The sequence below is a fragment of the Columba livia genome, chromosome 12 (assembly GCF_036013475.1).
Source record: "Columba livia isolate bColLiv1 breed racing homer chromosome 12, bColLiv1.pat.W.v2, whole genome shotgun sequence".
Taxonomy (NCBI): domain Eukaryota; kingdom Metazoa; phylum Chordata; class Aves; order Columbiformes; family Columbidae; genus Columba; species Columba livia.
In genome coordinates, this window is record NC_088613.1 from 54,407 (window position 1) to 76,026 (window position 21,620).

Here is a 21,620-nt window from a genome sequence, read left to right on the forward strand (position 1 = left end):
CACAAGGCAGAGCACAGCGGCCCTCCCCGCTTCCTGCAGTTGCGTTTAAGTCCATTTGCCACAACTCATTGTGTCAAAGGTTTTTAGGAGTGCAAAAAGAGCAGGGGGCTTTCTGCTGAGATCTGTACAATGTTTAGCATTTCGCTAAAATTATTGAGTACGCACTAAAAGACTGTTGAATGAGTCAATTATTTTGATTTCAAACTTTTTTTTTTTTTGACACAAAGGCATGCTGCAGCCTGTATCAGTGCTGCTCTGAGTGACGTGGCTGTTCCTACAGTTCACAAAAGACATATTTTGTTCTCTAGGCTATTCTTTTTTTATTTCAACCACTATACATACCATTCATAACTATGGAAAAGAAAAAACAGAATGTGAATAAAACTGTTGGATTGAGGAAAGTGACCATTTATCTTTCTACAGACATTCTAGTCAAGAATATCAGAGCACTTTAGAGAAACTGATGCAAAGGCTCTCAGTCTCCTCTGCCAGGTAATTATTTCCCTTCAGCTTCTGTAATGTACTAAGCGCTGTGTTTTAAGTTATGAAGATAACAGTTGTATCTCAACACTTTGGAAGGTCTCCTCCAGGATCTGTCTGAAGGGATCCACAGTGTAAGTTCACGATCCTTCACCTATGCGCCCACACATGTACCCGGGGTTTAGCAGCTCTGAGGGTCGTGCTGGACTGAAGGGTCAGCACATCAGAATGAACATTAAGCTCAAGGTCTAGACAGTCAGCAGGCAAATCGGATTCTGCAAACGTGAACACCTGTGTGTTTAAAATGTACAGGCAGCAGTACCACAGTCCTAGTGAATATAGCAGACCACTCATCAGTTAGTACTGTGAGGCTGATGAGAATGAGGCAATTATTCCAGAATATAGTACAGAAATGTTATATGGAAGGCACCAGAAGTACTTAACCTCTACTCAGCACTGATCAGATTTGCTCTTGTCTGGCCTGGGGCTCTGAAAAGGAGGTGAAAAATAAAAATGGACAGAATGCAGAGGAGAGCAACAAAAAATGATAGGAGTTTTGGTAACATGAAAGACAGCTGAATGCAAGACAGTGTGGCCATATTTACACGATGTAGTAGATCTGCTTGAGTTAGGGCTTATGGTCACAGAAATGAGCCAGTTATGTTTTAAGTCAGTTGCATCTCCAGTTGCAGGCTAAAGGGCAAGTGGTGGCCCTTGGGTGTGAACATGTGTGCCTGGAAAGCTGGTGAACTTGGGTGAGGTAATGAGCAGACAGCGTGAGCCATGGGGGTGTTGGGCTCTGGCTCTAGTGCTGAGCAAACAGCATGGCGTAAATGTAGCTTGTAATAGTCTTTCAGTGTGAAAAAGGTGTTAGATGAGCCATCATAGTAAATAATACACTAGGTCAGCTGAGAGAGAAGTCTAAAAAGCAATATATTTCATGAGCAATACAGAAATTTTAGGACAGATTTCAGTAAAATGTCTGACTAGAGTGCGCTTCACTATGAAAGACCATCTGGGAGGTGTAGGAATACCCTTATTGCTTTTACAAACTACTTAGATAAAGGCGTCTCCATACTAATCCGGTTACTGCAGACCCTTGCTTTGAGATAGGGGTTGAAATGTGGCACATCAGTTGCCACTACAACGACCTGCTCCTGTTTCTGTAGTGATCTCTTGACAGGACCAGGGGCCAAGGGCCTGGATGAGTTGTCACACAAGAGCACGGATTTAAGTGTCTGCGTTAGGTTCTCAAGTCAGAGACTGAACTCTTGAGAGGGCTGAAAAATGAACTAACGTGTCCTGGCAGAGGAGGACACTCACCAGGAGTCACTGAGAATGAAAAAGGGGAGGCAACAAGGAAGGTTCATCCGGAGAAGGGATGGGGCTTGAGACTGGAGCGGCAGCTGGGAGGAAGGCAAGCAAACAGATCCGAAAAAAAAGCTAATTTGGAATTTTTAGCTATCCAAGGCTTCAAAGGGGTTAGTCCTACTTATGTGTAAATATTTCTGCTCTTGCTCATTTATTTTGAAAAAACTGAGGCGCGTTCTCATTCAGTTGCTGATGCATTTATATCTAATATTATCCAGAACTTTCCCATTTATTAAGTGCCATGATGAGAAATCACGGAGTCTTCTCTTGTGCACTCAGCTGAGCTAAAACTAAAACTTCAATCACTTGCTGCCTTTGGAAATGACATGCATAGCCTGAAACAAATACAGAAAACCTACTGATAAACCAGACACAAAAAATGAAAGCCAAGAAGAAAAATACTTAAATTCCTGAATACTGATACCAGGCCAGTAATGATGATGCTTAAGCAACCTTTTTTTAACGGAAGCAGCAAATATTAACCTGTGGGATTTGATTTTCTTTTTCCTACACAAATGGCAGTGCATGACCAATGTAATGTAATGCAGATCAGACTCTGTTCCAGGCAGCATGAGAAGCTGAAACTCCCCAGTGCTGCCTTCACTCACCAGTGGAAACAAATGATCCAGGAACTCAGGTCAGTCACAAAGACTCCTCAGCACTCGATGACAACAGAACCAGAGCACTGCAGCTTTCTGCTCATTTTTCCCTGATAATAACAGCTTTAGTCATATTTTTTATATGCTTTTAATTTCTAGTGAAGCAAATGCGAATTTGGAATGAATGCAGACTCCAGTATTAGACAGCATTTATTTTTAAAATTGGGTGTTTTAATGGCAAAAATTATTAGTTTTCATTAAGCACAGATAAACAAGGTGAGTTTTGTTTGTTTGTTTCCCTTTGGTTTACCTGTGTTCTCCAGCCTCCTCTTTCCTATTACCTTGTTCTCTGTGTCAGTCTGTTTTCTCTAAGTGCTTTTACTGCTCTTTCTATTCTCCACAGTCGTCCCTCGTGCTGCCTTGGAGCAGGAACCCCATTTTTGTAAACACCTGTAAAGCAATATAAATTTGCATTAAATTATGAAGCCAATATCAATCTCAGAAACTAATGCCATGTATTACTGTAATACTTGGTAGCTGAACTCACATAGTCTAGGTAAACTAGCTGGTTCTGAGCTAAAAATTGACCTTGGAAACTCTTCACATGCCACAGTCCCTGGCATTTCACACGGAAGATTTGTGCAGTAAAAAGGACTCGAGGGGAATTACCCTTGCAGATTGTCTCCCCGTGGTATGTGGGGTTTTTTGTTTGTTTTGGTTTGGCTTGTTTTCTTTAGGGAAGTTGTAAACTGAAGCTGGATGAGGGTGCTGCCGTTCAAAAAAATAAAAACCCAGAAAACAAAACAGGGTTCAGAGCTGAGCTGCTGTGACTGAGGTTTGTGCTCAGTCTGAGCCAGGGAACTTCCTAATAGCTGGAGTAAACAGCTCCAAACTGAGGTTTCTAAATAGCCATAGTTAGGGAAAATAGCTGAATTTATTTTTGTATGTCCTGCCTTTCACTCTCTCATCTTAACCACAATAAAGATAAATCCTTTGATGGATTTCTTTTGACCAGCCGCTGGAGCACCTGGGTTGATTCAGGATGTGAAGCAAGCCACATTCTCTCAAGGATTAACAGTGGATATTTTTATTACTATTTTTTACACTTTATTAGTAAATTGGTATTTGGTTTTTGAGAGCAGAGGTGTCAGCTCAGAGACCACGTGAGTTGTGGGTAGGTGGTGTCTCTGAACAGTGAAGTCTTCCCTGTCATGAACTTCATGTTAGTGTCTACAGTCTTAAGCTGTGGAGCAGGATCCCTTCATAATTAGCAGTGTAGAAATCCAAGGACAAAAGCTTGTGGTTCCTGTTCCAAATAAATTACTTAAATATAAGGCAAGAAATAAGAAGAGAGAATGAAGAAAAAAAGATGAGAGCACTGGCCATCAGAAGCAGCAGTGGTTGAGGTTCACCTAATGCCTGAGCAAGTGGCAGTAGTGACCAAACATTCCCTCTCAGAAAGAAGATTATTAGTGTTGACAATCTATTGTGGCAATGTGCCCTGAGAGGTTTGTCAGTATTTGCCATGTGTACGCTCTGAGATCCCTTGTGTCTGCAGAGATGAAAATCCCCAGGCAGAAGGGCAGGCTCTGGGCATCAGGATTGTTCTTTCGGCTCTGGTGCCAATCCTTGTAGTTCAAGTGTGTTCGAATTGATAGCATTCAGCTTTTGCTTTGTGGCTTTGCTAAGTGTCTTAGTGTGTCTGTTCCACCTTTCCTGGTATGCAAAACAGGTCTGAGCTCTTTATATGATCTGAAATTACTGCACTGATGTTTAATGTATATTCTGCTGCTATTTATAAACTTTGATGGGTGGGAGCCAAATAATGATCAGTTTTCCCCAGCATGCGGATTAGATTTTTCAGGGAGACCTAAGGGATTTAAACGTGAAACCGCCATTGAACAAAATCTTCCATGTCTCTCTGAAAAATTCAACCTTGTTTCTAAGCTAACAGATACATTTCAAAACTAGTTGCAGTATTACACAGCCTGATAACAAAGCTAAAATACTCCATTGAGCACAGCATTGAATTTTGTTGCATGAAAAATGAGCTGCTCCCATTTCACGGCCTAGCGCCAGTCCATGCAGCCTTGTCATCGACAGCAAACCCCGCACACAACATTTCCAACTGCAAGAAGATTTTTTTTCGCTCTGGGTAATCACCCTGATTAATTAATCTTGCAATTAATTCTGCAAGACTGGATGTAATGATGAACATTTTTATTTCTTTTCTCAATATATAACACCTTAATATATATTGTCTTCAATTCTTTCACTATTTTTGTTTAAAAAAATCTGGATACAAAAGAGATGACCCTAACAAAAGTATACTGGTGTTTAATTTGGACATTTCTTTACTATTCTTTACAGAAAACTTGACACACGTTATAAAGAGCACCCTAAAATATTAGTATCATCAGAGTTTATTTAAAATGAGTCAGTATGACAGATTATATAACAAAATGTACATATTTGTTATAAATTATGTTATAAATACAAAATAGTGTATACTTTGTAAACTTTTGTATTTTTTTCTTCAGAGCATCTGATACATCTTTACCAGCAAATATCTGTGAGTTAAAGCAGCCAACCTGTATAATTTCTTTCTTGTATATGATAAGACTCAGACATTTAGTATTTCGTAAGGTTGCTCAGCTGGCAGGGGAAATGTGGAGACACTGAGGGCAGACTGAAATCTGTAAGGGCTGACTCTGGAATAGCCATGGCCCCGCTGTTCTGCGTGTGGAGGTGTCGGAACGCACCGCCAGGGGCTGCGGGCGCCAGGGGAGCGGCCGGGGGCGCGGGGGTGTCTGTGCTGGGCAGAGGAGGCCAAGGGGCGACCCCGTCGCTCCCTGAGGCTCCCAGAGGAGGGGACGTGGAGAGGGGTGCGCTGAACTCTGCTCCTGGATCTGGGTCAGGACCTGGGCAAGGCTCAGAGCTGCCTCGTGCGGGTTGGATTTGACACGGGGAAGTGCTGATTTACCCAGAGGGTGGTCAGACACTGGACAGGGTTCCTGGGGAGGCGGCCCGTGCCCCGTGGCTGCCGGTGTTTCAGAGGCCTTTGGACAATGCCCTTATTACCTTGATGCTTTAACTTTTGGTCAGCCCTGAAGTGGTCGGGCAGGTGGACTCGATGATCACTGTAGGTCACTTCCAACTGAACTGGCCTGTTATAAAAAAAATATGCAACATGTTTTATGAAACCAGTAGCATTTAAGGCAATGTTAGAGAATAAAGACTAATGGAGGAGAGCCTCCAATAAACATATGACAGGACTGAATTTTGGCTAATGTACTGCTGGATGAGGTACAGGTCACTACGAGTAGAATAGGTAACCATGTTGCCAAATCTAAACATCATAAAATGGGTGATGCAAAATGGTGCATCCTAAGCTGTGAAATTTGATATAAATTCCTGAGTTTTTAAAATTGAAATGGATTATTTCTATATCCCATTGGGTTTTTGAGGCTTCAAGATGTACTCAAGTCACATTTGCAAGACTTTTTTCTTACAACTGGGTCACCCAAATTGTACTGGCCCACTTCATATTTTAAATTGGTTTCAGGAAGCTTTGGGAAGCTGAGGGTAGTCATCAGCAACGCTAAACTGCTGGCACTGACATCTTAAGAGCATCTGGTCTTCAAATGTCAAATTTATGCAAAGCCTAAAGTATCTGCAATTTTTGTTAATCAATACAATAATTCTATACACACTGTGTCTAGGAGCACACAATTAGCATCCTAGCAAGCTAAAGGTTTATGTGCCTGCGTATGTCAGTCTCGGCCCATTCCAAAGCTGGGCCTAAATACATCTGAATTTAGTCATGTCCTTTATTTCATCTTCCATTCCTGTGTCCTGGTTTTGTTACAAACAAGACCAGTTCTCTTTTAGTGATTTTTCTTTCAGCTAAGTTCTTATAGGTGGCTGTACTTTTCTAAGTTTTAGCCTGCATATTTTTCCTCGGATGCTGCACTCGGTGCTGATAAGAGACCAATGGAATGCTGAAGAAGCTCGTGTTTAGATTTATTACTATGGTAGCTAAGAAAGACTGGTAAGTTTTCCCACGTTGTGTTGTGAGAGGGGCGTGTTTGGGGAGGGATGGATGGAACAGGGGACTAGAACTGACCAATGGAAGTATTCCATCCCATAATCATCATACCCCTACATAAGAGCGCGATCACAAGGGCTGAGCTCTCTTCGCCCACAGCTGGCACCCAGAGAGGCCCCGTCTGTCTGTCTGTCTGCCTGTGATCCGCAGCCCTCAGGCCCTGCATCCTGCAGCCGGGTTCCGTCTGCAGTGCAGTCCCGCCCGGGACTCCCGGGGAGCCGCCAGCCCCGCAGCCCAGCTCTGCTGCGGAGGGGCGCCAGCTGCACGTCGAGCGCTTGAGATTGGCTTTGTATATTTTGTATATATTCTCTATTTATTAGTAGCATTAGTGAAACCCTTTAAAACTCTCCAACTTGAAGTCTAAGTCTCTCTTCCTTTCCCCTTACCTTTCTTATCGTCTTGGATAACAGGGAACGTCTGCCACGGTTTACTGCCGCCTTGCCCGAAACCGTAACATCTGTGTTCTGCCAAGCTGGGCAGGCGCGGCGTTTCCACCAACACTGCCGCTCGTCTGCGCTCCCGAGCCACCTCCTTTCGCGGGGCTGGATGAGCGCAGCGCCCGCGCAAACGGAGCCGCTCCTCCCCTCCCGTTCTGCCTCGGACCTCGAGCGCCCCGCGCACCCTGTGACGTGTCTTCCGGTGCCGTCAACCGCCAGCACGCCCGTCACGAGCGGACAGACGCTCCGACAGCGCTCGCACGTGCACAGGCGCCCCAGCGCCGCGCGCCGCAGCTCTCGCGCGTGCCCCGAGCGACAGGACGCCGCGCACGTGCGCACGCCCCGCGCGCCGCGGCCGCTGCCCCGCCCCCTGCACGCGCACAGCGCCCGGCGGGCGGGGCAAGGGGAACGTGCCGGCCCCGCCCCCGCGCCGGGCGCCAGGGGGCCGGCTGGCGCGTGCGCTGCCTGCGGGAGCGCGCGGGCCGGCGCGAGGAGCCGGGCGCCTGCAGCGGCGGGCCCGGCGCGGTTGCTAGGCGACGGCGCCCGGCAGCGGCGCTGGCCCGGCTGGGGCGCGGGCAGCGATGAGGCGGCGGCAGCGCCGGCCCCCGGGCTCTCGGCAGCGCTGAGCCCCGCTCCGCGCCTTCCCCTCGCGGCCCGCCCTGGCTTTGCTCCACCGCCCCCATCCTCCTCCGCTCCCCTCGCTCCGGCCTGCCCTTCCCCCTCCATGCGGCGGGAGCGGCCGGAGTGGGGCCCCCGCCGCGGCCGCGCCGAGCCCCGCCGTCCGTCGCCTCTCCGCCGCCAGAGCCCGCAGGGAGCCGCGGGCGGTGTCTGCAGCGACAGCAGCGGGTGAGGCCCCGGCTGGGGGAGGGGGCGGTGAGGGAGCGCGCGGGGTGGCCGGGGGGTGGCGGAGCCCTGGCTGCCCGGGCCAGCGGCGGGAGCTGCGCGCCCGTGGAGGCCGGTCGGACGCCCCCTGCCGGCCCGCCGGGCGGTCTCCAGGCCCGGCAGCCGCGGCCTTGCTGCCGCCCGGGCCCCGCGGGCCGCCCGCTCCGCCGCCTCCCGGCCGGGGTGCCCCGCTTGCCCTGCGCGCACGGGCCGGGGCAGGAGGAGGTGAGGCCGCTCGCCGTGGCTCTGCTTCCCCCCTTGCCCCGCTCCGCCTGGGCACTGCCGGGGCGCGGGGCCGGGCGGCCGGAGCGGCCTGGGTGCAATCAAGAAATTGGGCTGGTTGCAGTTAGTGATTCGAGTGCCAAGAAGGGGTTGCAAAGGCTGCGTTAGCCCGCTGTGCAGGGAGGTGTTCAGCGTCAGCACACAAGAAGCGCAGCAAGAAACTTGCATTAACGAAAGCAAGGTGTGAAATAAGGGAATTACGTTTTTGGAGGGTACCTGATATCCCTGCTCACATCCTTCCATTTTGCTTTGTAGTGCAAATGGGAATAAGGAACTGGTCACCTGCTGCGGTATGCATAACGTTTTAGATACTTTTTCTAAGTGGTTCATTCTAAAGTGTTATTTTTCATAGCTATCTCCTTTTCTAGTTGCCATTTAATCATTTGGAGATGATATGTCACAAGAGCTGGATATTTTCTTCACAAGTTAGCAAACAGTATTATGTCTGCTTAGGTTGATAAAGGCAGATCTAAGTTAATTTGAGTTTATTGAGATGCTTGTTTTTTAATCTTGCAGTGTGTTTCAGTGGTTAGCATGTATTGTCATAAATGGGAAGTAGGAATAGAAATTAAATTAAGATACTGGTCATTTTTGACCATTATGCATATCAGTTGTTAAGAGTGTACATCATTCCAGATCAGTCACATTTCTTACGCTTGGTGTGTTTGTTTATTCAAATGGATGTGTCTCTCAAGTAGTCGTTCTTGTATAGGAGGTATCTTTTTTGATGAGATACATCTTGTGCTTGCTGGATGTTAAAAATGGACTGTGGTATGTAGAACTGAAAGGTGTCTTTCACAAGTGTAGCTAATGTCGCTTATAAAATTGTCTTTGCTTCTTGCTGAAAAAATGGGTTAGTGACAAAGTCAAGGTCACCCTCAAACTTAGAACAATTTAACTGCTGCCAGAATATATCATCTTCTTCACTGTCATATATTTTCCATATATTGATCGTGTGGCTGTTGACATTTTCTGGACCGGTGATCTGTTTGTCTTCTAAAACGATCGAATGTGTAGTGAGTTTTAATAGAAGCAATCTGTAAAGCTTCCTAAGACGCTTTCATTTAAATGGCCTCTTGAAGATGTATTGAAAAAAAAATCTAGGGTCATCCAAACCCTTCAGAAAGAGTGGAAACGAGAGGTGTTAAGGGCACCTGTGAGAGTTGATATGCAAATGAACTAGTAAGAAAGTAAATTCTTACTGTGAACTGCTGTGGGGCGCGTTCCGGCTTTCTGTGCTTTGATCTTGATGCCTTTTCCAATGCAAATTATTCCATTGTAAACAGCTACTGGTTTTGACTTTCCTAGTGACTTTATGGTTTGCAACTGAAATGTCGTTTTGTAAACCACTTCTACTATAGATCTGTGAGTAATAGAAATAAAACAAATGCTTCTGTCACTTGTACTCTGTTAGTGCTTACATCACCTTTGGAAATAAAGAGGGCAGCAGGTCAGTTCAGTTACGGGAGCTGGCCTTGGGAAGGTGAAGAAATGTAATTTATAAACTGAGAAGAAGTTTTCAGGTGTTGCCACATTGGAAGTTAGTTTGATATATTGATTTGTCTATCTCCTAATGTAAAAAAAAAATATACATATAAGACCTCAGACACATCCCTGACAATGCTGCCCTGTTTTGATCATGGAATCTGGTAGACATAAGGTGCTTTGAAGAGCCATGTGTACATGGCTGGACCAATATATATTTTTGTATGTATAAACTTACGATTTTTGTAAGTTTATTATAAAAGGCTATTTTTTTTCTAGGCATTATAAGTGAAAAAGATGTTTGAGTAATAATGCTGGTATTTTAAAATTTCTTTACATCTGTTAATGCGTTGTGGGTTTTTTCTGTTTCCTGTGGATTGTCCATTTTTGATGATTTGTTACAATATACTCATGGTAACACAGATAATTTGTCTGGAAGTAAGAATACCATGACCACCTTTACAGATCCAGGCTTCCCAATGCCATGATCTGTAGTATTGTATTTCATACATTTCAGATTTAGGAAACATATTTGGAAGTGCAGATCTAAGCAGAATAGCATGTCTTAAGATAGAGTTTTATAGTTCTGAGGTGAACAATTTATTCACGAGAAGTGCCATAAAGAGAAAAACTCTTAATTATCTGACAGTTTTGATTCAAAGATATACATTCTTTGTTTAAACAAGTAATTCAGTTAAGTGTCTTTGGGTTTTAAGGGTAGCCATTGTATGTTTATGTGTGTATGTATATTTTTGGGTTTTTTTGCATCACTGTTGTGTGTTGACGGGACACGTGTAGGTACAAGAAGATACAGAACGTCAGCAAGGTAAAGCTTAGTGATATTTCTAAATTCATTTCTAGTTCTATACATTCTAGCGTGTGGTTTCCTCGAATTCAGTCCTGTCTGCACAGCTGAACCTCTTCCACCACCACAAGTGTTGCCTTAGCATTCGTTAAGACAACATATCCCCTTCAGGGCTGGGTGATAGTGATGGTTGCTGGTGAGTCCCCTTCCTCCTGGCCGCTACAGCAGCCGAGTGCGGGTCCTGCTCCAGAGGCGCGTGAGGGAGGGAGGGAGACAGGTGCAGAAACAGAAAAGACAAATTCGCTTTTCTTTTAAAGTAGTGCATCTGAAGTGACTCAGAAAGGAGGACGTTTCTAAATAAAAATTATTACTAACCATAGCCAGCAGGCTATTTTTTAGTTGTGGTTTCAATATTAATTTTAGGGACGAGGTATTCACTACTGGTGTTACCTCTAGTGCTTTACTTTGGGCTTAAAGTACACCAGTGTTTTGTTTCAGAGAGGTTCTGATGAGTAGAAGAAGTAAAATAATTTTATTGGTGGTGTTCTGAGTGTGGCTTGATAAAAGACTGTGCAATATTAGGCCTTTGATTTGTGTAACTTTAAGATCTCTGTTCATCAGAATGACAGTGTTGAAACTCACCATTAACGTGTTGAGACTGACTTTGCATAGTAAGGTAAGAAAAAAATCCATTAAACGGAATCAAAATGCTGTCATTCTTACGGCTCTAATTGTCAAGGGACTAAAAGCTCTGATCTGCCATTTTAACGCTTCTGTTAAAAGCGGGATTTTAACTTGGTGCGTGCTCTGGGAATACTGATTATATGCCTTGAATGTATAAATGAGCTGCAGATCTGCGCTCAGGTCATTCATTTAGACCACCTCTTCTAGAATGGAGAAATGAGTTGATTTTGTTAGATTAAAAAGTACAAAAAGTATTTGAACACGTGTTCATTTTAAGTATCTTAAAATAAGAGTGTTCCTTTCAAATAAGGAGGATTCCTCACTCCTCAGTGAGCAAAGTGCTGTAAGTGATGACAATGCCAGCTGTTTGCATCAAAAGCAGCTGCTTTGATCCACTTGCTTTCCTTCGCTGAGTGTCTCGTATGTATTTTGGACTTTTTATGGAAGCTCTATCAGAATATATATGCTATACATGTGTCAATGATTTGATTAGTCTTGTTTGCTAAGTAAAAAATCTCTTAGGACTGTTTGATAAAACTGTGTAAAATACGGTTTTAAAAGGAGCAATAGAGCAGAATTCTTTATTCCATGTCTTAGATAAATTCAGAGCGCGTGGTCATAGGATCTTGTTGACATCACTGAGAGGTGCACTGGACACTGTGACTACAAATGATGCATACTGTATTTTTGCAAAAGCATCACCATTTTGGAGTCACTTTAATCTCAAAATGGCCAACGTAAATAGGAAAATTTTCTACGAAGCCTATTTTATCCTGTTTTCCTACCATCTTGCAACAGTTGACATAGTAAATGAAAATTAAATATGCAAAGCTGACAGATTTGTTATGTGCTGAAAGTAATTCTAAGGTTCAAAAAAATAAATGGGTAAAAGTGATTAATTCCTGTTGAATTGCAACATATGTATTACTATGGTATGCATGTGTAAACTGTAATGTATTCCTGTTAGCTCTGTTCAAAATAATGATAAATATGGAGGTCTGGTGGTTCGAGGTATATAAACACACATGCAAAATGCTACAGATCACCAACCCTTTTTATTAAGGACAAAAGAGAATTGCACATAATGTCAGCCCAACTCTTCCATTTTTTTTAATCCATTCTGAAATACCCACGTGTTAATTTTAGAATGTATTCTGCTGTTTTCAGTTGTGAATCTGTCCCAGCAGATGTGTACCACCTAAGCGTATAATTAGAATAAGGGAAAACTACCATTTTTATTTGTGACTCATATACTTTGCCAGCTTTAAGTGTTTTTTTTCCTCAATAGATAAAATAGTCGACTACGTCAGAAAATATTCAAAGCAGCAAGCAGTAATGTGTAATATCTGTACTGCTCCTGAGATAAGGGTACAAGAAAGTTGTGTCTTCGGTGCCGTGAAAACACCAGTGTTGGGTTGTGTCACTTTTTTCATGAGCGCTGTAGAAATGCGCTAATCAAGGGCTAATCAAAGCCCAGGGCCATCTGTGCATCTTGAGCTGCTCGTTGTCTGTGTCCTCTAACTGCTGCCTGATAAATACTGCTCACGTTCCCGAAGACTTGTGCCGTGCGTTTGGTTTGGTTTGGTTTTGTGTGTGTGCACGTGTGCTGCAGGCCCAAACCGTCATGTCTTTAAAATGGCAATTAGTCATGTGCTGGAAGTGCTAAAAATCACTGAAGTGCGCTCTGTGTCCTGAGAGTCACCACTGGTCTGTGCTGTAGCACACTGCGGTGTTGAAGGGCTCAGTGGATATGGTGTCTCTTAACACTGAATCGTTTTTGGAAAGACTTCTCTTTGTCTCTACTCCTATTGTTTCCATCGTTTTAGACTCCTCATTTACCGTGATCAGTATGTGGAAGTTGTCAGCTGTGGTGTTAGCTTACACGCTGTGGATGCTGTACTCACGAGGTGCAGCTGTAGTAGGTATGTAGTATACCAGCCCTGCCTGTTGTTTAGTTGTGAAGATGAGAGAATGGGTTTAGCTCATTACTTCATTTGTTGTAGAACAGGTGACCTGGGATCCTGGTGAGCTTGTGCACTTTGTGTTGCAGTCCATGTTGTTGGGATTTGGTTGCTTTTGGTGCCTGGGCCGGCTGCATGGACGTTGGTCTGGGTGTGTGTCTCTGTTCTTCAGTTGGGTTCTGGTGGTACAGAAATAGCCACAGTAACCAAGGGCTGGGCTGTTGTTTGGAACAGCCTTCTCTGTAAAGATGGCTTGTCCTGAATGCTGATGGTAAGTTAGTGAAATAGGGAGGGAAGAGACATGCTAAAACATTGAAATTAATGCTGAAGCCATGGAGGGAATAGCTTAATTTTCTTCGTAGAAAACATGCCAGGTTTTTAATTGTTGTGAAGATGTCTATTTCACAGTTTAAGAAATACAGAAGGAGAATTTTGAAATACTTATTCCTCACTGTGCATATGGAACTCCCCTAGACATCACCGTTTCAGGTGTCAGTATTCAGTTAGGTTTTTTTTCCTTGAGTGTTATTAAAAACCCTTATTAACTGCATGTGTCTCAAAAATGTACGAGGGAAAACAAACAATCCTCCCTCTTCTTAAAATAAATACTATAGAATCAGTATAATCTGTATTTGTTATCCAGGTTGGAGAGACATTTGAGAAAACACTTGGGTTGGGTGTGTGTTTGTTTTTCCAGTTTAGTATCTGTAATGTCAGAAAACATGTAAAGCTGCTTAAAAGTTGATGAAAGGAGTTAATTAATGAAATACTTTTCATGTAAAGGTTGTTCCTCCCAACAGCTGTGTGCATGCTGTAACTGCCCCTTTGAAGGGCACAGCTCAGACACACGTGGGTGGTGGAGAGACCGTGTCAGAAGGGACCGAAGAAGTGGCTTGGCCCGACCTTTCACTCTGTCTGCTCTGATTGTCTTGGTCCTGCTGAAATGAACAGGCTTTGAATAGAGTATTTCTAGCACCAGCTCTTTTATAGTCACTGTCATTCCAATAGTAATTTTAAAATAATTTCCAAGTGTTTTTCGTTAATATTAGAGTGCTTTATTACTGAGCAGACATTTTCCTTCTATTTTAATACCCACAAAGTTAAATAGATGCTTTCAGTTTAGTCCTTTATGAACAAAATATACATAATTTTGCCTCACCCTTTTCTCTGAATCACGTTATCAATTCTACTAGTCAGTCGTGACTGTGTTGAAAGAGGTGTTTACTAAGAAAACTTGGTTTCTTAGCAGTGAACATGGTGAGAATTAAAATTTAAAGCTGCAGTATATGTATTTCTGAGTTATATTTAAATCAAAAGCTGGTAATAGCTTTCTTTTCTCTCCTTAGATATATGTTCATATTCTCCTGTCTTTGGAGATAACATAACTCGTACTAACCAAACACTAAAGTTTCATCAACACAATATTATTGTTTATGATTTGTGAGATGAGCTTTATTCTAGCTTTGGGAAGATTTTGAGGCACACTGACTCATTTCTCAATTTTGTAGTTCTCAGCAAAGTCAAGTGTGACTCAAATGGTTTATGTTTTTAAATGTTTGTTCTCTTTTCGCTTGTAAGTGGATTTTTTTAAAATTTACCCTGTGTGATAACTCCTTAATGCATCTATACCAGCTTTAAAAACTGTACAGTATAAGCTATAACAAAACAAAAAAGTGGAAAATTATCTGCAAGGATAGCTCTGTAAACAAATTATTAGCGCTTTTTCCACAACTTTTCCTGTGCACGTAAGGACAAAGGCAGCACAAAGGCAATGAGATAACAGAGAATTCTCGATGGACCACCTGTTGCTTCCAGAAATAGAGCTCAACTAAGATATTCCTTCCGAAGACTTTGCCCGAAAGCCGTCATTTTATTCTACATGTGCATATTAAACACATCATTACTTTTCACTTGCCCCTTTAAAACCTCTCCATAAACTCCCTTAGTGTCCTCACAAAGTACCTTCTAAAGGTGTCTGGACAAACAGTGAACTGAGACAGTACTTAAGTGTTTCCTGTAGTCCTTCTGATATTCCAGTTACCACTTGTTGAATTAATCTGTAGCCAGTCGTCATAATTCTCGATTGTGTTTTTGTTTAGTTAGGGACTACAGAGTTAGAATAGAATAGGAACCGATTGAGGTCCATAGGTACAGCTGTACGGCCACTGCCAGGTAGTGTAAATGAGAAAGAAAAGAAATTCTTAATTATTGTCAGTACTTTGCAAGATGAAAAGTTGGAATTTTGGAAAGTGCAATGTGGAAAAACAAACAAGCAAACTATACTACTGCAGCTTTGAGGGGTTTTTTAGCCGAAATGCCAGTGAGTTATTGCATACAGATGTTGCTGCTGACTGGAAGTTGTCCTGAAGATGTGGCACTGATGTTGTTGTTTTTACACGTATGAAAGAAATTATGAACTTTGTTGCTTAAAGTGGGAAGCAGGAGGAAGATTAATAGCCAGGGGTTGTTTTCATACAGATGTGGAAAATGCAACTACCGAATGACCTTTTTGTTTTTTTAAAAAAAAAGTTTATATTTTTGCACACACTTTCTTTTAAACTATATTTATACAGATTACGCATATTATACTAACAGACCTTCATCTTTATCAGCCAGAGAGGGCAAGGAGTTGAGGCCCCCAGTCCCATTGTGTTTGTGCAGGTGGCCCGGGGGTGTGTAACCTGGGAGTACGTGCTCGGCCTGGCTGGAACTGGAGCTGTGCAGCTGCTCAGGGTTTCCTCAACAGATACCAGGGTTGTTTGGTGCACTTTATGACATGTATTTGGCAAGGGATACTTAACCTATAAGCAGTATGGGAAGCAGGAAACAATGCTAGCAACTTAAATGTGTTTTTAAATTCTTTATTAGGTTATGCTTCAATGGCAACGGATCTAAACAGTGAAGCAAGAACCTTATTGTAGTTGGAGAGGTAGTCAGGGGAAGCAAGACAAGCTACTTATGAAAAGCTTAATGAAAAAATCCAAAACTTGCTCAAAAATGCATTAGAACTTTTAAGATCGGTAAAAAATTGAGGACTTGGACTTGGCTTAATGTCAAGATAAAATGTTGATTTTGTATCTGCTTAACACTATTTCACATTTCCCGTGAGGAGGTGTAAAGAGCAGCGGCTACAACTCTTCCCTGGGCTCTTCTTGTGTTTGAGGTGGCAGGACAGAACCTGGTCAGTATCTCATTTGTTCTTTATTTCCTGGCAGCATCAAGCTTCTTTTAAAGGAACTTCCTAAGTTCCTACTTACAGTTTTTTAATCAGCAGTTTCTTGAGTTCGACTGTTGTATGGTTGAGATAGGTGATGAAGTCACTGAGCTTACATGCTTTGAACGTACAGAAAACTCATTTCCCTGATATGCCTACATAACAGATGACTCCTTAATTTGAAGGAGAACCACGGGGTCCACTACAAAGGACTAATATACCGAATGCTTGTCATAGTGTGGGTGTAGAGGTAATGACAGCAAGTAGAGGTACTGAACTGGAAGTCAGAAGTAAACTGAGCAAATACGGTTTCAGGCATGGGTGGTACAGAGCTGAGACCTCAGCTTTCCGGGAGCGGGCACCTGAGCCTTTTCAGAGCCGTGGTGCTGGTTGACATTGACAGAGGCAGTGACTGACAGGCTGCTTGGGTCCAAATACCCGCTGACAGGAGAGAGATACTCTCTTCACTATAGTCAGCCTGGGCTCCAGAACAGGACTGGGTATTTATTTAAAAATCGTGACTGCAATTTGACAGCAAGTGTTAATCGGTTTCTGTAGCTCTGCCTTTTCTCACTGCTGAGAGTTGCGCAGGGTCACGGGTCTGGATTACAGTCTGTGAACACGCAGTAAATCTATAGTGATGACTGTGAGATTGCAGCACAGTATAGACTGGACTGCTCGGGGCTGAGAAAAAGTGAGGGAGAGACCATAGTGCTGTTTTTGTAGCTGAATGGTGGTGTTACAAGTCTGATTTCTGATCTGGAGGGTGCGAAGAAGGGCGCTGTGATACAGGGAATTGACAACTAATTAACACTTAAAGAACTAACACTTGACACTGAAAGAGCTAACGCTTTAACCCACGTCACTATTGCCCAGCCTTGCTTAGCTCTGTGTAACTTATTGTACGAGAAACAGGACTTCACTGATGCCTTGCAAAAATAATAATCCTTGGGTGCATCCTTGATGCATCCTTGAGTGAACTAGATTACAGAAACTTGGGCACAGGACAGGAGATATGCCAGTTTTAAGCAACCCAGCAGTCTGAGACCCAACCAGCTCATCACGCTGGACCGAAGGCGACCGTGTACAGAGGTAGACGGCCGGGGGTCACGGTCACTGCCAGAGGTGGAGACTATGGAAATGGTCTCCGGGAACTCGTAATAAGAACTGCCTTCTCGGGGGACAGGCTATGAATATGTATGGGCGTTCCTAAAACTTTCATGAATATGTAACACTTTACTGCATTTACCCAAGCTCACAGCTACTGTAATTTTGCACATGTATTAGGTGAAATGATTCCCTGTGTGTCCGACATCGTAAATAAATACATACCTTCCTTATAACCTCAAGGGCTGTGAGGTCATTCCGCACCACAGCTGTGCTGAAGTAGCGGTGGTTGCCGCTCTTTCTCTTGCATAGTTCTTCATTCCGCTGTACTTGCTGTCTTAGGAGCAACACAACACGTCCTCCTTCCCGGGCTCCTTCTCTCAATGGTCAGTGGGAAAACTTGGTCCTGTGCTGTAATATGTTTGTTGTTGTTGGATTTGTTTGTTTGTTTTGGTGCTCCTGACCAAACAACGAGATGACCCTCATTGTTTGAGAACCTTATGCATTTGGGAACAAATCCTACAATGTCCCAAGTTTGTGGGTGCATGGGAACAGTGAAGTTGCATAGATGGAGCGACAGGCCAAGGGTGGAGAGGCTTTGGTGCAGGCTGGTTTCTCTCCTCGGGACTCTGTGCGCTGGAGTGCAGGCTCGCAGGGTGGGCAGCTAGTGCTGAACAGGCTGTCAAAGCTAGTTGGCAAAGGTCGCCTCTGCAGGTCCTGGCTTTGTGTGCCAGGTGTTTAGAGAAAATGGGGAAAAACTCCTTACTTTTCCAGAAGTAAGTTATAATGTCTACTTTTTATTTTTCTTCTTTTGTTCTGTGTTATATTTTGGTAGAAAAAACGACACAGTTGGTACAAATAGGACCTTTGACTTTTAGTGCTTCCCTCACAAGATCCTAGATGGATATGAAGAGATTGTTATAAACCCCTGTGATTTAGTTTTTAAATAGTTTGAAAACAACTAGAGATTTATTTCTTTTTAGTGTATTTTTAGTTCCCTTCTAAAATATTTGAAAGATAATGGTGATCATTACATCACAGACCAAGTATTTTCCACTGCTATGCAAGAGAGGGATGAGGCAGCTAAAATTTCCCTAGTTAGTGGCTTTCAACCGGAGGCTGTCATCAGTGAAACGAAGAAAAGCTCCGGGATGAGTCACAGAGCGGGAGTTCCCAGACCGGGCTTTCCCGAGAGCGCGGGCGGAGCACGGCCGCCCTGACCCGGCCCTGACCCGGCCCTGACCCGGCCCTGACCCGGCCCTGACCCGGCCCTGACCCGGCCCTGACCCAGGCGCCTGCGAGCTGCTGCCTCCTGAGTACGGCCGCGGCCGGGGTAGAAACGCTGCTTGGGATTCATGTGCTTTGTTTGCATTTTAAATAACTTCTGAACGATGATCAAACTATCTTCCTGTTACAATAAGATTTTACTTTCAGGGAAGGTCAAATGAGATTTAAGACAAATTGCTTATATGATGTTATATAACAGAAAACTAGCGATACATATGCAGAATTGTAACAATGCAACAAAATGGTGAAATCAGTTTATATGCAGATAAAATGGATTCTTTTCCAGCTAAGAAAGAGGGGAAAAAATAAAAGCAAAACTTCAAAAAAATTTGAAAAATATAAATTTAATTAGTGAGAGTGTTACCCAGATGATGATGATGATTAGTATTAAAATATCACAGTCTTTTCGAGTTAATCTAGGTAATTTAATTTCCAGCTAGGAAGGAATGTATTTGGCTTGTGGTTTAAATTAATATTTAAGCGTTTAGAAGAGAATGTAAATTTGGCCCTTGTGCTGGTTTGACTGAAAATGAGTTAATTTTCTTCGTAGAGTTATAAACTTTTATTTTTCGTAGCTAGCATGGCTATTGTTTGGGCTTAGTTTGAGAACAAGAGATAACAGCCCAGCCCAGAGTTAATGCTTTTAGTTGCTCTGGTCTGAGAGCCAAGGACCATTGGCTGATCATTCTTATGAGATTTTCCATTAGCAAAGGTCTTAGGATCATTTACTGGAGTGGAAGGCCAGGCATGATAAGTTTAACAAATGGCAAAAACATTCTTGTGACATTATGGTTAAAGAAATGATGACAGCTTTGTTACGAACAACTGTTCTTCCGTCCTGGATGAGAATTCTGAGCGTCTGTCCTGACTTTCTGAAAAAATTGCAGTAATATGTGTCCTTGACTGTCTGGATTTGCAGTGCAGTAGGTGCAGTGAACAGCACAAGGTGATTAAGCGTAGAGCCTTTGTGCATCCGTTTGTTGACCTTTACACCTCTAGCAGCCAGCTTGAATAAACTTGTCAGTTCTGATAGTCAGCTCTTACCAAAAGGGCCTGAAATGGCTTGTGTTAAGTGTTGTGTGTGCTGGAACTCCACGCGGGTGTTCCTGATGTAGACAGGCTGTTCCTGCAGTAGATGGCTGTAAAGGCAGTTTCTGATGGAAGTGCCGGATCACCCTTTTCTGTTTTATTATCTTTAAATATTATTGAGATACTCCATTAATTCCAGCTGTAAGTTTATTGTGTGGGAAGTGTAATTTTTTTGGTATGTACAGTAACTGAGGGAGGGAAAAAGAGTTTAATTTGTGATTAAAGAGACAACATAATTACATGCTTTCTTATGATCAACTTTTACACAGAAATGTGGGTGACTTGTAAACAAAGTCATCGTAGTTGAGGACTCACGGGATTTGTCAAAAGCTAATTTTCTTTTTTTCTTTTTTAAAGGGACTTCATGTTGGTGTTGTTTATGCCAGAACACAGTAAGCAAGGCGAATTACCTTCAGCCCCGTGTAAACCTTCAGCTGGCCAACACAATGTGATCGAGCATGAATTCCGCGTGGCTTTGGAAATGAAAGAGAACTGAGCGCTCTGGCTGGAAGCTGAACGTGATGACGGCCTGGTCTATGGTAGGGAAGCTGAAAATGGAGAAGAGGCGCTCCAGAAAAGCCAGAAACGTGGAACAAGATGCTGGGGAGTGCAGTGCTGAATCTGAGGAATGGACGAGCTCAGACAGTGAACCTGAGCAGCCGTACTTCAGGAGCAGCTGCAGCAACACTCCGTGGAGAGAAAAGGAGGTTCCCGCTAAACCACATCGGCCGCTCTGTCGGTCCCCTTGTTTGGATCGCCCAAGCTTTTCGCAGAGCAGTATTACACAAGACTTGAAGCTAGATGAATGCAAAACAAATTTGGACAAGGAATACCAAGCTAAAATGGATTTTGCTTTAAAGCTTGGGTATGCAGGAGATCAGATCCAGGCTGTACTGAATAAATTGGGAGCAGATGCGCTCATCAATGATGTTCTGGCAGAGCTTGTGAGACTTGGCAACAAAAGTGAATCGGAGGGACAAGGCAGTGGCAGCAGTGCCACTGGTGCTCTGGTGCCCCGAGGCCCTTGCCCAAAGGAGATAGCGAGCCCTGAACTGTCGCTGGAGGATGAAGTTGTGGACAACAGTGATAACCTGAGGCCGATTGTCATTGACGGGAGCAATGTGGCTATGAGGTGGGCCTCCCTGTCGCACCGCTTGACAAGCACGAGTCACTAAACATTTATGAGAAAAATCAGTATTTCTGGCAAAGTCTTTTTAAGTCACACAATGTATTTACACTGGTAATACATCTTTTTAATGGACTCTTTAGTCCAGGCTTTTATTTATGCTGTTGCTCCTATATATATAATCCCTATTCTGTTTCCCCTCCCCCCATTTTCAAACCAAGTTCTCCCCTCAAATCTTTTGTTCCAGCAACAAACAACATTGTAACAACATTGACCGAAAAGAGCCAGAACCTGTAGTTTTTATTATTCAATTATATGGTGTAGCAGTAATATATGCACTCTGTTTTTTTAGACAGAGAAAATGTTGGTTTGAATCTAAATATGAAATCCAGCCATAATGCAAAGATCTGTGACTCTCTCTTGTCTGTGAAGACTAACTACTAAGGAGGTTATAATTAAATGTCGTCTTCTCTTATGTAGGTACTCACGTATTATATCCTAAACTATTTCCTGAGAGGATTTAAAACCTGATTCTTTAGTTCACTCTGTGTTTAGCAAATCAAGATAGGTGCACCCACGAGGTAGACTAAATGAGATTCATAATTAAGATTCTACTTAATTTGTATCAAAATCCTAAAGAATTATTTTTCTTTTGCAGGTAGTTCTTAGGCCATTGTAAAAATTGAAGCCCTGTATCTGAATT

The 21,620-nt window shown here is 43.3% G+C and overlaps 1 protein-coding gene and 1 long non-coding RNA gene across 5 annotated transcripts in view; one reads left to right on the forward strand and one right to left on the reverse strand.

The window, feature by feature from the left end:
• Positions 1 to 2,659: 2,659 nt before the first annotated feature.
• LOC106145862 (uncharacterized) lies at positions 2,660 to 7,265 on the reverse strand. The gene is made up of 3 exons (XR_001230447.3): positions 6,945 to 7,265; positions 5,532 to 5,617; positions 2,660 to 2,900 (listed from the first exon to the last, which is right to left on the reverse strand). It is a non-coding gene; the product is annotated as an uncharacterized LOC106145862 (long non-coding RNA).
• A 192-nt stretch (positions 7,266 to 7,457) lies between these two features.
• The window catches only part of ZC3H12B (zinc finger CCCH-type containing 12B), a 52,724-nt gene continuing 38,561 nt past the window's right edge, over positions 7,458 to 21,620 (forward strand). For 3 of the 4 annotated variants that reach the window (XR_010475569.1, XR_010475570.1, XM_065077271.1), the window contains exons 1-2: positions 7,458 to 7,841; positions 20,149 to 20,923. Coding sequence is in view for 2 of the 4 variants with exons in the window: in XM_065077271.1 (XP_064933343.1) it covers positions 20,313 to 20,923 (611 nt within the window). In the remaining 2 variants the exon portion in view is untranslated. Of the gene's footprint in view, positions 7,842 to 7,952; positions 8,450 to 20,148; positions 20,924 to 21,620 lie in introns of those variants that run through there. The other variant, XM_065077272.1, reaches the window with a different exon arrangement.